The sequence below is a fragment of the Mercenaria mercenaria genome, chromosome 6 (genome assembly GCF_021730395.1).
Source record: "Mercenaria mercenaria strain notata chromosome 6, MADL_Memer_1, whole genome shotgun sequence".
In the NCBI taxonomy this organism is placed as follows: Eukaryota; Metazoa; Mollusca; class Bivalvia; order Venerida; family Veneridae; genus Mercenaria; species Mercenaria mercenaria.
This window is the reverse complement of record NC_069366.1, coordinates 5,459,364-5,473,978: the sequence shown is the minus strand read 5'-3', so window position 1 is coordinate 5,473,978 and position 14,615 is coordinate 5,459,364. Positions and strand designations below refer to the sequence as shown.

The following is a 14,615-nucleotide window of genomic DNA, read 5'->3' as shown; positions in this document are numbered from 1 at the left end:
GATAAAACAAAAAGAATACTTAGCATTTTCAAAGTCTAAATCCAAGTTTCAGACTTAAAACATGGATGAATATGAACTGGGGTCGGGCGTGTAAATGACTAGAAACACTGTTAATTTCAACAAAATATGGTTCTAACATTAAATACAGGAACAATTTCCTATCATGCTGTTCTAAAACATAATACAAATTTACCACAGCACACGGTTTATAAAAGCTAAATAATATTGTGTGGGATATAAAATGCTGTACACCATGCAAGAAATACACTATACAAGTGAGCATATAGGCTACAATCCTACAATTAATGTCATAAATGCCACAACTGATACATTTTATTCATGCTTCTGATGTTTTTATTTTTAAATTATAAAATACACATTGTCTATCTCAAATGTATGAAACAATAAAGCAATAAAAAAGAAAATCATAAAACATGTAAAATAAAATGCTAGAAAGAACAAGAGGGCCATGATGGCCCTATATCGCTCACCTGTTATCATTGCACTTGAGGACAAGAAGGTCCTCAGAAAAAAATATCTAAGTCCAAAGGACAGGAACAACAAAGGAAAGAAATTTAACCAAAAAGAAAAAAAAAATCTTACAAGGTACAGATATGTCAAAATACACCTAAAAATTGGAGGTACCATCCATGTTGTACCACAGAAGTGGTCTCGGTTTTTCCCTACAGCCAATAATAAAAAAGTTACTAAAAATAAGCTATTTATAGTAACGTAAAAGGGAAGTAATTAAAAAGAAAACTGATGTAAGTGAACAAAAGAAGGATCTGCCAAATAAATCTGTTGACATAAATGAAATTTCAGATCAGTATCTTCATTAGTTACGGAGATATACCCATTTTAATTTGAAATAAAGGGAGGTAATTTGACATAAAATCAGTCCATAGTTATCTACCCTGATTGGCTCAGTCCAACTAATGACAATAATGAAATTTCAAATAAGTCCTATAAGTACTTACTGATATAAATCCATTTTGACTACAATCAGGGGAGGTAATCAGATATAAAAAAAACCTACGATTGGATCTGATTTGTCATGGAATCCAAGATTTATTGTTGTTGAAGATATTTTGGAAGTTTGTATAAAAAAAACCCATAAATGAAGTCTCTATATGGCTGCAAAAGCCAAAATAGCCAATTTTGGACATTTCAGGGGCCATAACTCTGGAACCCATGACGGAATCTGGCCAGTTCAAGAAAGGAACCAAGATCTTGTGGTGATACAAGTTGTGTGCAAGTCTGGTTAAAATCAAATCATAAATGAAGTTGCTATTGTGCAGACAAGGTCAAAATAGCTAATTCTGGCCCTTTCAGGGGCCATAACTCTGGAACCCATAATGGAATCTGGCCAGTTCAAGAAAGGAACCAAGATCTTATGGTGATACCGTAGATACCCGTGTATAATGCGCACCCGTGTATAATGCGCACCCACGATCTTAGTCCAAAATCCTGGGAAAAAAAAAAAAAAAAAAAAAAAAAAAAAAAAAAAAAAAAAAAATTTTGGTCAATTTTGAGGTGGATGGAAAACGAAAGTAGGGTTTACATCGACACCGGTAATAAATTTTATCTCCGCGGCGGAGAGCAGCATCGGTCTCACGGTACTATCGATTTTTGTTTTCTCGAAAATAAAACCAGTAAATTATTGTTATATTTGTTGTTTTACCTTTTTTAATTCACTATTTTGAATAAATAAATAGCAGCTGATTCAATATTTCGGAATGGTATCTTTCAAAATGACATGAGCTTCTCAATTCAAACTGATAACAAAAGGTGTGATAGTCTTTTTGTCACGATCATAAAGCCAGTACTTACCGGCAATTAACGTGTCACCTCGTGTCAATTATGTTGTTCACAGTTTGATCTCGGTTAAAGATAATTCTCGATCTTTAATTAGTATTATAATTTTTGTGATTTGTAAACATTTCTTTCGTCAAAATACTTTTAAATTTATATGAAATTAATTTTGTTTGAAAGAAAAATAAACAATTCGATCTTTTACGGAACGTAACGGCAATCTTAGATTTTAGCGGAGACAGTAAGCGCGGGGAGTAGTTTCCCTTTACCAAAATGGCGAACATCGGTAACAAACTTGTTTTTAAGTTGGAAAATTGTCTATACCTGTGTATTATGCGCACCCACGATTCGGGGGTGGTCCCGAGGGTCAAAAAACTGCGCATTATACATGGGTATCTACGGTACAAGTTGTGTGCCAGTTTGGTAAAAATCAAATCATAAATAAAGCTGCTATTGTGCAGACAAGGTCAAAATAGCTGATTTTGGCCCTTTCAGGGGCCATAACTCTGGAACCCATAATGGGATCTGGCCAGTTCAAGAAAGGAACCGAGATCTTATGGTGATACAAGTTGTGTGCAAGTTTGGTTAAAATAAAATCATAAATGAAACCTCTATCGTGCAGACAAGAAATTGTTGACGGACGGACGGACGACGGACGAAGGGTGATCACAAAAGCTCACCTTGTCACTATGTGACAGGTGAGCTAAAAACAAGGAGCTGCATTCAATAAACGCTTGATGCCCCCGGTGCCATCCTTGTCGATACAAAGCAACCTAAGTCCAAAACGAGGTCAAGGTCAAACTGAGGTCAGGTGATGTTTGAAGATGAGGAATGTTCACAGGTTACATCTGTATTAGTATCAATTCGTTCTTGTAAGCGGTATTAATGCTAGACGAAACGGTCCCATTTGGTTAACCAAGAGATGGCCCATATAAAGCAACCTAAGTCCAAAATGAGGTCAAGGTCAAGGTCAAACTGAGGTCATGTGATGTCTGAAGATGAGGAATGGTCACAGGTTACATCTGCATTAGTATCAATTCATTCTTGTAAGCGGTATTGATGCTAGACGAAACGGTCCCATCTGGTTAACCAAGAGATGGCCCATATAAAGCAACCTAAGTCCAAAATGAGGTCAAGGTCAAGATCAAACTGAGGTCAAGTGATATCTGAACATGAGGAATGGTCACAGGTTACATCTGCATTAGTATCAAGTCATTCTAGTAAGGGGTATTGATGCTAGACGAAACGGTCCCATTTGGTTAACCTCGTACGGACGGACAGACGGACAGGACGATCACTATATGCCTCCCGCATCAGTAGATGCCGGGGGCATAATAAACAATGCAACAACACCTTGTTCCCTGATCTCATATAGAACAGGGCCCAACAATGTCCATCACGGTAAGATATTTTTTTCTTTGACCATTTAAACTTTTTGTATTTCAAATCATGTAATCAAATTTATAGAAATAGCAGCAGACTTGGTTGGATAAGTCTCAGTCCAAGTACAGGACAGACTTTTTACAGCCGCCAATTCTTATCCTTATTTTTATAATACAGTTCAAAGGTTCATGTAATAAACCAAAATCTTTCAGATATATTTACCCATATCCTGTGATAGCAGATATTCCGGCTGGTGCCACCCTCTCATTGACTGTTATAAAAGTGAGCATGCGATCAACTGCACCCTCATCCTCAATGTCCCACCATGATGCCTCTTCACTCGCATTGGCACTTGTTGAGTCCAGAAAGATACTGATAGTAGTAAAACTTTTCTCCGGAGCTAAAAAATATCATTCATATAAAATTGAGATAAAAACAACAGCTGTCACTAATGGTGACAAATGCCCCTGCAGCACCTTAACCTTTGACCTGGTGACCCCAAAGTCAGTAGGGGTGGTGTACTCAATAAGTACTATCAGCATGTAAAGTTTGAAGGTCCTGGGTGAATTTGTTCGCAAGAAAAGTGCCTTCATGCAAAAAGTTAACGTTGGCCCCTGTGACCTTGACCTTTGACCTGGTGACCCCAAAGTCAGTAGGGGTGGTGTACTCAATAAGTACTATCAGCATGTAAAGTTTGAAGGTCCTGAATGAAGTGGTTTTCATGTAAAATGCCTTCATGCAAAAAGTTAACGTTGGCCCGTGACCTTGAACTTTGACCTGGTGACCCCAAAGTCAGTAGGGTTGGTGAACTCATAAAGTACTATCAGCATGTAAAGTTTGAAGGTCCTGGGTGAATTTGTTCGCAAGAAAAGTGCCTTCATGCAAAAAATTAACGTTGGCCCCTGTGACCTTGACCTTTGACCTGGTGACCCCAAAGTTAGTAGGAGTGGTGTACTCAATAAGTACTATCAGCACGTAAAGTTTGAAGGTCCTGGGTACAGTGGTTCGTGAGTAAAGTGCCTTCATGCAAAAAGTTAAGGTTGGCCCCTGTGACCTTGACCTTTGACCTGGTGATCCCAAAGTCAGTAGGGGTGGTGTACTCAATTAGTACTATCAGCATATGAAGTTTGAAGGTTCTGGGTGCAGTGGTTCGCGAGTAAAGTGCCTTCATGCAAAAAGTTAACATTGGCCCCTGTGACCTTGACCTTTGATCTGGTGACCACAAAGTCAGTAGGGGTAGTGTACTCAGTAAGTACTATCAGCATGTCAAGTTTGAAGGTCCTGGGTGCAGTGGTTCGCGAGTAAAGTGCCTTCATGCAAAAAGTTAACGTTGGCCCCTGTGACCTTGACCTTTGATCTGGTGACCCCAAAGTCAGTAGCGGTAGTGTATTCAATAAGTACTATCAGCATGTGAAGTTTGAAGATCCTGGGTGCAGTGGTTCGTGAGTAAAGTGCCTTCATGCAAAAAGTTAACGTTGGCCCCTGTGACCTTGACCTTTGATCTGGTGACCCCAAAGTCAGTAGGGGTAGTGTACTCAATAAGTACTATCAGCATGTGAAGTTTGAAGGTCCTGGGTGCAGTGGTTCGCGAGTAAAGTGCCTTCATGCAAAAGTTAACGTTGGCCCCTGTGACCTTGACCTTTGACCTGGTGACCCCAAAGTCAGTAGGGGTAGTGTACTCAATAAGTACTATCAGCATGTGCAGTTTGAAGGTCCTGGGTGCAGTGGTTCGTGAGTAAAGTGCCTTCATGCAAAAAGTTAACGTTGTGACTAACGAACGAACGAACTAATGAACGGACAGTTGAAAACTAATATGCCTCCCTTCGGGGGCATAAAAAAACAAGTTAAACTTCAAGTCATGTCTCCAGCTTACGTTCAGCATATAGCCCTTATTCAGGGGTAGCTGCAATTGTGGGATGTGTATCTTTAATATTTTATGAATTACCAGTTTGATTTAAAATAATTAATGAAGGGGTAGTTGAGAGTTGTGATATTTCATTATCTTATGACATGAATTACTTCCCTTGTACAAAAGTAATGCTTCTTTTGTCAGTACTGTCAAACTTTGTTATCTCAAACACGAGGAGACCGGGAAAATTTATTCGAATTATCGGTAGTTTGAGGTATCGAATAATAAATATTATAAAGGGATTTTGCCGGGACCTGGCAATAACTTCAAGCAAAGGGTGGCTTCCCAATTACCCAAGTTCAAGCAAAAGAAGGTTGACTGCTATATTTGTTTGTCTGTTTGTTTTGGGTTTAACGCCATTTTTTCAACAGTATTTCAGTCATGTAACAGCGGGCAGTTTACCTAACCAGTTTTCCTGGATTCTGTACCAGTACAAACCTGTTCTCCGCAAGTAACTGCCAACTTCCCCACATGAATAAGAGGTGGAGGACTAATGATTTCAGACACAATGTTGTTTATCAAATAATCACGAAGAACATATGCCCCACCCGAGGATCGAACTCACGACCCTGTGAACCGTAGACCAACGCTCTACCTACTGAGCTAAGCAGGCGGCTGCTTTATTTAAATTCAAACTTTTCATACATGTATTAGGTTCACACTATACAAGAATAATTAGGGAATGATCATATTAAAAGAATTTACACTTTTTTTATGCCATATTGCTAAATTAAGAACACATTTTTTGTAGCAATTACATCATTATGTGAAATCTCAACTCCATCTTTGAATCTATCTTTAACATGTCTGTTACATGTGCTTCAAGAAAAAACATACTAATGAAATGAGTTGCAAAACTAAGTTTTTTCGACATTTTCTTATCTCAAATGCTTAAAATGAAATGTATGTTCTACGTACGTGTGCCAAGAAGTGGTTTTATTTGGGTGGCTGCTTTGTTAGCCAATCTGATATACTTCGGAAACACATTGGCTATCTTACTGAAATAAACAGAAAACAAGAGGGTCATGATGACCCTGAATCGCTCACCTGAGTAATATGAGTCACATGTTTCAAATGGCAAACTGATGCTAAAATATTAAGAAGTCACATTCATGGTCACTGAAAGTCAGTTTTAAGATCAATGTGCAAAACTGTAGATGTCATCCAAATTTCAAGGCTGTATCTTTATAGACAAGAAAGTAGGTCAGTAGGTCAAGGTCACAGTAAGGTGACCCCTAATCGCTTGTGGTCATCAGGTAATTATAATTAAACAGTCTAGGAAATATGATCTGATAATTTTTTTAAGTATTTATTCCTATATATCTCATATAACAAGTGACCCTCAGGGCGGGGCCTCTTTTCACCCCAGGGGCATAATTTGAACAATCTTGTAAGAAATCCACTAGGCAATGCTACATATCAAATATCAAAGGCCTAGGCCTTGAACTTTCAGACAAGAAGATTTTTTTTCTCCCTATATGAGTCTATGTTAAATTTGGGACCCCCAGGGCAGGGCCTCTTTTCACCCCAGGGTTATAATTTGAACAATTTTGGTAGAGGACCACAAAGCACTGCTACATACAAAATATCAAAGGCCTAGGTCTTGTGGTTTTAGACAAGAAGATTTTTAAAGTTTTTTCCTATATAATTCTATGTAAAACTTGGGACCCATGGGGCGGGGCCTCTTTTCACCCCAGGGGCACAATTTGAACAATCTTCATAGAGGACCATTAGATGATGTAACATGCCAAATATCAAGGCTCTACGCCTTGCGGTTTTGGACAAGAAATTTTTTAAAGTTTTTCCTTTCGGTTGCCATGGCAACCAGAGTTCTGCATGGAATTCAATTCTTTGAATAATTTTGAAAGGGGGCCACCCAAGGATCATTCCTGTGAAGTTTGGTGTAATTCTGCCCAGTGGTTTTCAAGAAGAAGATTTTTTTAGAAATTGTTGATGGACGCACAATGCACGGTCCACGACGGACAATGAGTGGTCACAAAAGCTCACCATGAGATGGATGGTCAAGTGGAAAAGGACTGTTGGATGTTCCAACTGGAAGTAATCAGTTCATGGCAGCCAAGACCACAACAGCACCTTCTAACGAAACCAGTTCTGGCAGAACTGTTTTTTCATACTGGCAAGCTAAATCTTTGAACTTTTGCAAACTTGAGGGGTAAGGGTGTAACCCACTTTAAAAATTTGTCAAACCAAGAAAAAAGCATGTCACACAAAACTACAGGTACAGTTCACAGTAATCACCTGTATAAAGCTTTGCTAGAATCCCTTTAAAACTGGAAAAGTAGTTCGCTCTACAAACTGTTTGTTACGTACAAACTGAGACCAAACAACCAACCAACTGGGGAGAAAATTAAATGCAAGATAAAATACATACACATGTTCAGTGGTGTTCTTGACAATCATTTCTGCTGTATGGTTCTTTTCATCTTTGGTAAGTTTTTTCCTGTATTGTACAGTCAAAGTTTCCCCTGCCTGAGCATTGGGCTCTCTAAAAGCAGAAAAAAAGTGCAATGAAGGCTAGAGTTTATTAGTCAGCAACCTAAATTGTAATACTGACATTTTACTTCATGTTTACAAATTTTTGCAAAACTTATTTCTTCTTAATTTGGTGAACAACAGCAAGGAAATATGTGACATCCTAAATTGTAAAAGTGCTCTGCCTAAGGTTACATAACACAAACAGCTCATCAAATAACAATGAATACTGAAAGCTTGTTTGGGTACCCAGTTAAACAGAATTTGTATATATGTTTGCATCTTGTTACCACAACATCCTGGTACTTAGATAAAATCCTTAATACTGTGAAATCATTAATATATGTAGGGGACTAATTTTTGTGGATTTCGTGGTTGAGTCAATCCATGAAATTTAATCCCAACAAACAAGTAAAATTCCCATTCATTTTATGTTCAAAAGTTGAAATCCACATATTCATATCCCCATGAAATTGCCATTCTAACCAAAACCACGAAATTTCATGCCCACAAAATTAAATGATTTTACAGTACCTATTTTTTTTTTCAGATACTTGGGTAAATATAGCTGCTGTGTAACATTATTATTTAAAAGAAGAGGTTATATGGATGAAAATATATTGTATACATGTTTCAGTGTAAATACTTTATAGAGTAATTAACTGTTGAATGTTACCTAGGCTGTCAAGTATGTATGTGTCATACCTGACAAATGTGACATGAAAGTCAAGGTTTACATCAACTGCTGGATTGTTCAAATCATCTAGAAGACTTTTCTGACTGGGGGGACTTATCGTCCATACTGACGTGGATTTTCCATCCAGCTTAATCTTTGTCACATCCTCGGCCTCATAGTTGCTTAAGAATGCTGTTGCTGCCTGTATTATATATTTATCACATTTTGACATCGCGGGAGTGTAATAAAGCCATTAAATAAAAATAATAACACACTAGTGTAAAAAAGCTTCGACGTCGACGTCATTTATAGTTTCGGGGACGTCGGCCAAATTGTCTTGTTTATACGGTAAAAGAAAGTTGATTTTTTGATGTTTCGACAAGAAAGGCTAACATGTGATAAAAAGAATATTACATTTGTGACTTTCCACATTGAATTTATTAAACTCATTGAATAAAATTGATAAAATGCTCGGCAGAGCCTCGCATTTTATTATTCAACTCGTTTAATAAATTCAATATGAAAAGACACTCATGTAATATCCTCTATACAGTCTAACCTGTCCTAAGCAGCCAGCCAAGGGAAGCAGACAATTTGGCCACTTTGCAGCCAGTATATGTATTTTTCAGACTTCTGACCAGTTTAGCCTTTAGGCCCATTTCTTTTTCAGTTTTCTATCATTATTTTACCAGGATACAATGACGTGCATTTGCCTTCACAATACGAATGGTCTTCTTAGCAATCTAAAACTCCGGTGTGTTTTTTTTACAACAAAAATTGTTACAATTTTCCAACTTCAAAATAAGTTTGTTTACAATTTTCGCCATTTTGGTAAGGGAAGCTACTCTCCGCGCTTATTGTCTACGCTAAAATCTAAGATTGCTGTTACATTCCGTAAAAGACAGAGTGGTTTATATTTTTTTCAAACACAATTAATTTCATATAAATTGAATAGTATTTTGATGACAGAAGTATAAAAAAATCACAAATATTATGCTACTACACTGGGACCCCGTTATAACGCTGTCATCGGGGTCCAAGGTTCAAGACCCGCGGATCTAGCGGGGTTAAATTTATAACGCGGGTTGATCGTATCAGCAGTATATGCAATACCCCACCCATCGGTAATGTATTAGACGTATTTTGGAAGCTGTTTTATGTAAATAAGAAATAAGAATCGTATAAACGGGACATTTATTTACCTTAAATGCTACTGAAAAATACATTAAAAGAATTATAATGCTGTGTCATCTTCTCATTTTGTCGTGATTCTAAAAGAAAGTTGAAATTGTTTATCCCGGAAGTAAACATGTATAACGCTGTGTGAGGAGTGCGCCGTCATGAGAATTACATACGCAATGCAAATGCACAGGGGGTTTATGTAACTAAAAGAGAAAAAACACGGACAGTCTTAAAAAAAACTAGAAATGTGTCCATGGGACACAGATGCCCCCACTACATGACATTAGTCAGGGGCCAGAACTCCTACAATACTGAATGAATCCGGATGCGAAACCCCAGGTGCACAACTACACATGCTGACCAACATTCCTGTAAACTTTGGTGATTCTAGGTCAAATACTTTTGGGGCTATGCACGACACAACATTAAAATGACCAATATTTTACGAAGTCAGGGGCCATAACTCCTACATGACTGGATGAATCCAGACGCGAAACCCCAGGTGCACAACTACACATGCTGACCAACATGCCTGTAAAGTTTTGTGACTCTAGGTCATATACTTTTGGAGCTAGGCTCGACACAACATTAAAATGACCAATTTTTACAAAGTCAGGGGCCATAACTTCTACATGACTGAATGAATCCGGACGCGAAACCCCAGGTGCACAACTACACATGCTGACCAACATTCCTGTAAACTTTGGTGATTCTAGGTCAAATACTTTTGGAGCTATGCGTGACACAACATTAAAATGACCAATTTTTTACTAAGTCAGGGGCCATAACTCCTATATGTCTGGATGAATCCAGACGCGAAACCCCAGGTGCACAACTGCACATGCTGACCAACATGCCTGTAAAGTTTTGTGACTCTAGGTCATATACTTTTGGAGCTAGGCACGACACAACATTAAAATGACCAATTTTTACAAAGTCAGGGGCCATAACTTCTACATGACTGAATGGATCCGGACGCGAAACCCCAGGTGCACAACTACACATGCTGACCAACATTCTTGTAAAGTTTTGTGACTCTACGTCAAATACTTTCAGAGCTACGCGCGACACAACATTTTCGGAAGGACGGACGGACGGACGGAAGGACGGATGGACAAGAGCAAATCTATATCCCCCCCCCCAAAAGTGGGGGCATAAAAATTTGAATATATGAAGAAAATCGATAAATAAGATAGAAAATTGTTAAATCGCCGTCGTTTATATATGATTTAAAAAGGGAGAACATTCTCAATATGGCTTTCAGTGCGTCGAACCTTCGCAAATTCCGACGAACTGAGAATGATGATTATGAAAAACGGCTGCATTTTATTACAAAACTGGGCCTGTTGTTCGATTTTTATTCACTCGAGTGTTAATGTCATCCGCTTAACTGGTGCAAACTTACACGGTTTGATAGTTGACTGACCGATGTTACACGCTTGTTAATGCAAACAATTTAATTTTGACACGGTACTGAGTGCTTTTATTGTCACAGGTCTACATGTATTGAAATTTTAACAAAGGCAATATGCAAACAAGTAAGCTAGCAGACGATTATTGATTTTTGTCACAGCTGTCATGGAAAGGTGTTAATGTACACAGGTACATGTAGTTTTAACGTTGGTTATGATCAAATTAAATAACATCCGCGGATTTTATTATTTTTTTACCCTCTAAAATTTGGGAGCCAAGACCATACAGCGTTATAACGAATACTGCGGTATATCGAGTAGCGTTATAACAGGTTTCGAGTGCAATTAGTTATCGAGTATTTTCTTTTACCGAGATCAAACTGTGAACAACAAAATTGACACGAGGTGACATGCTAATTGCCGATAATTACTGGCCATTTGATCATAACAAAACGGGGTTTACACCTTTGGTTATCAGTTTGAATTGAGAAGCTCATGTCATTCTGTCGTTCTTGTGGTGAAGTCACGCAAAACTTAGCAATCATGTGCTTCTCAAAAATTGGGTATCTTCGGCGGTTATCGCCTAAAAATAATTGGTTTTGGAAGAAAAATGGCCACTGAAAGGGGTCAAATACGGCAGTTGGGAGGCAATTGCAGTGGCTGCTGGCCACGGACGGCAGGTGGCTGCTGAATAAAGTGATAAAATAGAGGAAAATCTGTTGGGGGCGTCATAAAATGACATATAATTTAATAATAACAAAGATTTTTCAAATCTTTAACCATGTTAAAGAAACAATGTTTTGCCTGAGTGGCTCTCTTCTAACTTGTTTAGCAAACACTTTATAGTGACCATTACACCTATAGTCTGGAATCAAAATGGAACTTCTGTTTCCTAAAGAGGTGTAGCTATTAGACTATATTGCATTACTATACATACGGATGCCATCGGTCTGGAGGACATAAAACACATACACAAATTTTAGTAGATATAAAAAAAATCTTAATCCAAACCTGTACAGGTGAGTGGTGCAACTAAGAAAGACTTCCATGTTTGGAAGAAAAGCAGACATGGAAATTATTGTGGAAAGTTTTGTTATTAACAGTCAGTCCCTTGCTTTTTCTTCCTGTTTTTAATTGAAAGCAATTCCACATCAGTGTAAAAATTTGGTTAATGTAGTCAATACAGTGACTGTAAAATATATCCCTAATAAGAATAACCATTAAAGGAGTTTGAACTTGAAAAAGTACTCAAGGGAAATAACTACATACCACATTAGTATCAAATTGTCCCTTGAGGTCTTTGAACTCCCCTTCACTATACCGGACTATATTCTGCTGCTGACCAGATATAGTAAAGAGTGGCTGAAACACGAAATAAGTGAGCAATGTTTAAAAAGTTTAAGAACAATCTTTTTCAACAAACAGCGTTAGTTAAAGGATTTAAAACTGAATTAACACATCCTGTGTAAACTAGAAAGATATCGTTCTTAAAAGTCAAGTGTTCTTAGTTACAATTTGTACAGTTGAGCAATTCAGGTGTTCTAAGGCCATATTCCTTATATTTTCTATATTTAGATAGCTTAGAATCCTAGATTTTCTCATTCCCTTGTGACCTCAAGTCACTCAAGTCACTGGTGACTTACAGCATATGTACAATCTTTATCAAGTTAGTTCTATATATTTATCACACAGGAAGTCCCAACTTAGCTTCATTTATCTATATAGTATATGATAAACCTGGTCTAGCATAAAGAATGTTATACATCTCTGAATAAATAGCAACTACCGTGATTCATGATGAATCTATCCAAGTTATTATCTTTCCAAATTGTAATAAGAGAAATGCTTTCAGGTGAAATAATTCCAAATAATGTCATAAATTCAGCTTCAAATACCTGACTCTCTTTGATCATTGGAAAATATAACTGACATTTGACCATATGATAGAAAACAGGGTAATCTGCAACACACAATACTATGAAATCATTAATATTCCAGGGGAACTAATTTTTGTGGATTTTGAGGTGGACTGTATCCACAAAATTAAATCCACAAGAACAAATAAAATTCCCATTTATTTTATATTCAAAATTTGAAATCCACATATCCCTATGAAATAGCTGTTTTGGCCCCAAAAAAGAAATTTTGAGCTGACAAAATCAACTGATTTTACAGTACCCTAATGCTGGTGAAGACAAACCTTTTGAGATGATAAAAACCAATCTTACCTGATATCCTGCCAGTGTTACACTCACTGTGCACTCCTTCGGAGGGTTTGCCACGTAGACAGTGTTAGCAAAGGAAAAGATGACAAGTGGGAACCAGATAATGAAGATGATGATGAACAGCAACAGTCCACCTACACCATATTTGATCAACGCTCGCTTTGGTATGGCGCGAGGTGTTGGGTAGGTCTGTAAATATATACAAATACTTGCAAGTCTATATATAGTAACATTTATGTCAAATTTATAGTTATATAAAACAAGGCAATCTGAAAGACAACTATATCCCCCGCCATTGTTATGGATAGTGAAAGGGTTTATGGTATTGGATAGAACCACTAAATAATTGAGTTGTGACCTTGACCTTAAGCTGGCAGGGGTGAATTTTGAACTCTGCACATTGTCTTGATAAGGGGAATACAGAGCGGACACAAAATGGAAGGCTCAAACCTTTGATCCAGAGTTGTGACCTTGACCTTGAGCCAACATGGCTGACTCATAAGTTCTGCACATCGTCTTGATGAGGTAATCATCTGACCCAAGTTTCATGATTATCCTTCAAGGGGTTTAGGAGATGGAAGGCTCGAACATTTGACCTTGAGTTGTGACCTGGACCTTGAGCCGACATGGCTGACTCATTGGTTCTGCACATCGTCTTGATGAGGTGATCATTTGGCCCAAGTTTCATGAAAATCCTTTAAGGGGTTTAGGAGAATCAGAGCGGACACAAAATGGAAGGCTCAAATATTTGACCTTGACTTAAGACCTTGACCTTAAGCCGACATGGCTTACTCATAAGTTCTGCACGTTGTCTTGATAAGGTGATCATATGACCCAAGTTTCATGATTATCCTTCAATGGGTTTAGGAGATATGGAGCAAACACAAAACTGAAGGCTCAAACCTTTGACCTTGAGCTGTGACCTTGATCTTGAGCCAACATGGCTGACTCATAAGTTCTGCACATTGTCTTGATGAGGTGATCATTTGACCCAAGTTTCATCAAAATCCTTCAAGGGGTTTAGGAGATACAGAGTGGACACAAAATGTTACAGACGGACAGACGGAAGGACAGACGGACAGAGACCATTCCTATAACCCCCCACCACTCATGGTGGGGGATTAGTAAAGGTTTTCCAAACTTGTTCTTACTTTATGTGTATCTACATCAACTGGAACAGACGACAAAAAAATTTCAGTCAGAGTATACAAAATCATTTTATTTGACACCAGAAAATTTTAAACAGAGCTGCTGTCGATAACTGGATACATCCACTACATGGACACAACAAGCCAGATGGCAAGTTAAACAACATTTTCACCAGTATTTCACAAAAATATGGTTGTCAGTTAACCTAAATAGAATTCCTCGCTTCCTTACAAGTATTGACCTTTCCTCAGCAAGTAAATGACAACTAACCAACATTATTCGCACATAGAAGATGAATGACCTAAGAAATAATGTCTTCCATTTGTCATCATCAATGACTATTGGTTTAAAATTCAAACTTTGAAGTCCTCTGA

At 37.8% G+C, this 14,615-nt stretch overlaps 1 protein-coding gene across 14 annotated transcripts in view; it reads right to left on the bottom strand.

The window, feature by feature from the left end:
• LOC123549771 (piezo-type mechanosensitive ion channel component 2-like) overlaps nucleotides 1–14,615 on the bottom strand; it is a 158,797-nt gene that overhangs the window by 12,198 nt on the left and 131,984 nt on the right. For all 14 annotated transcript variants that reach the window (XM_053544995.1, XM_053544989.1, XM_053544994.1 and 11 more), the window contains 6 exons: nucleotides 13,096–13,281; nucleotides 12,137–12,229; nucleotides 8,303–8,475; nucleotides 7,497–7,610; nucleotides 6,023–6,102; nucleotides 3,418–3,595 (listed from right to left, as the gene is read on the bottom strand). In XM_053544995.1, the coding sequence (XP_053400970.1) occupies nucleotides 3,418–3,595; nucleotides 6,023–6,102; nucleotides 7,497–7,610; nucleotides 8,303–8,475; nucleotides 12,137–12,229; nucleotides 13,096–13,281 (824 nt within the window). The remainder of the gene's footprint in view (nucleotides 1–3,417; nucleotides 3,596–6,022; nucleotides 6,103–7,496; nucleotides 7,611–8,302; nucleotides 8,476–12,136; nucleotides 12,230–13,095; nucleotides 13,282–14,615) is intronic.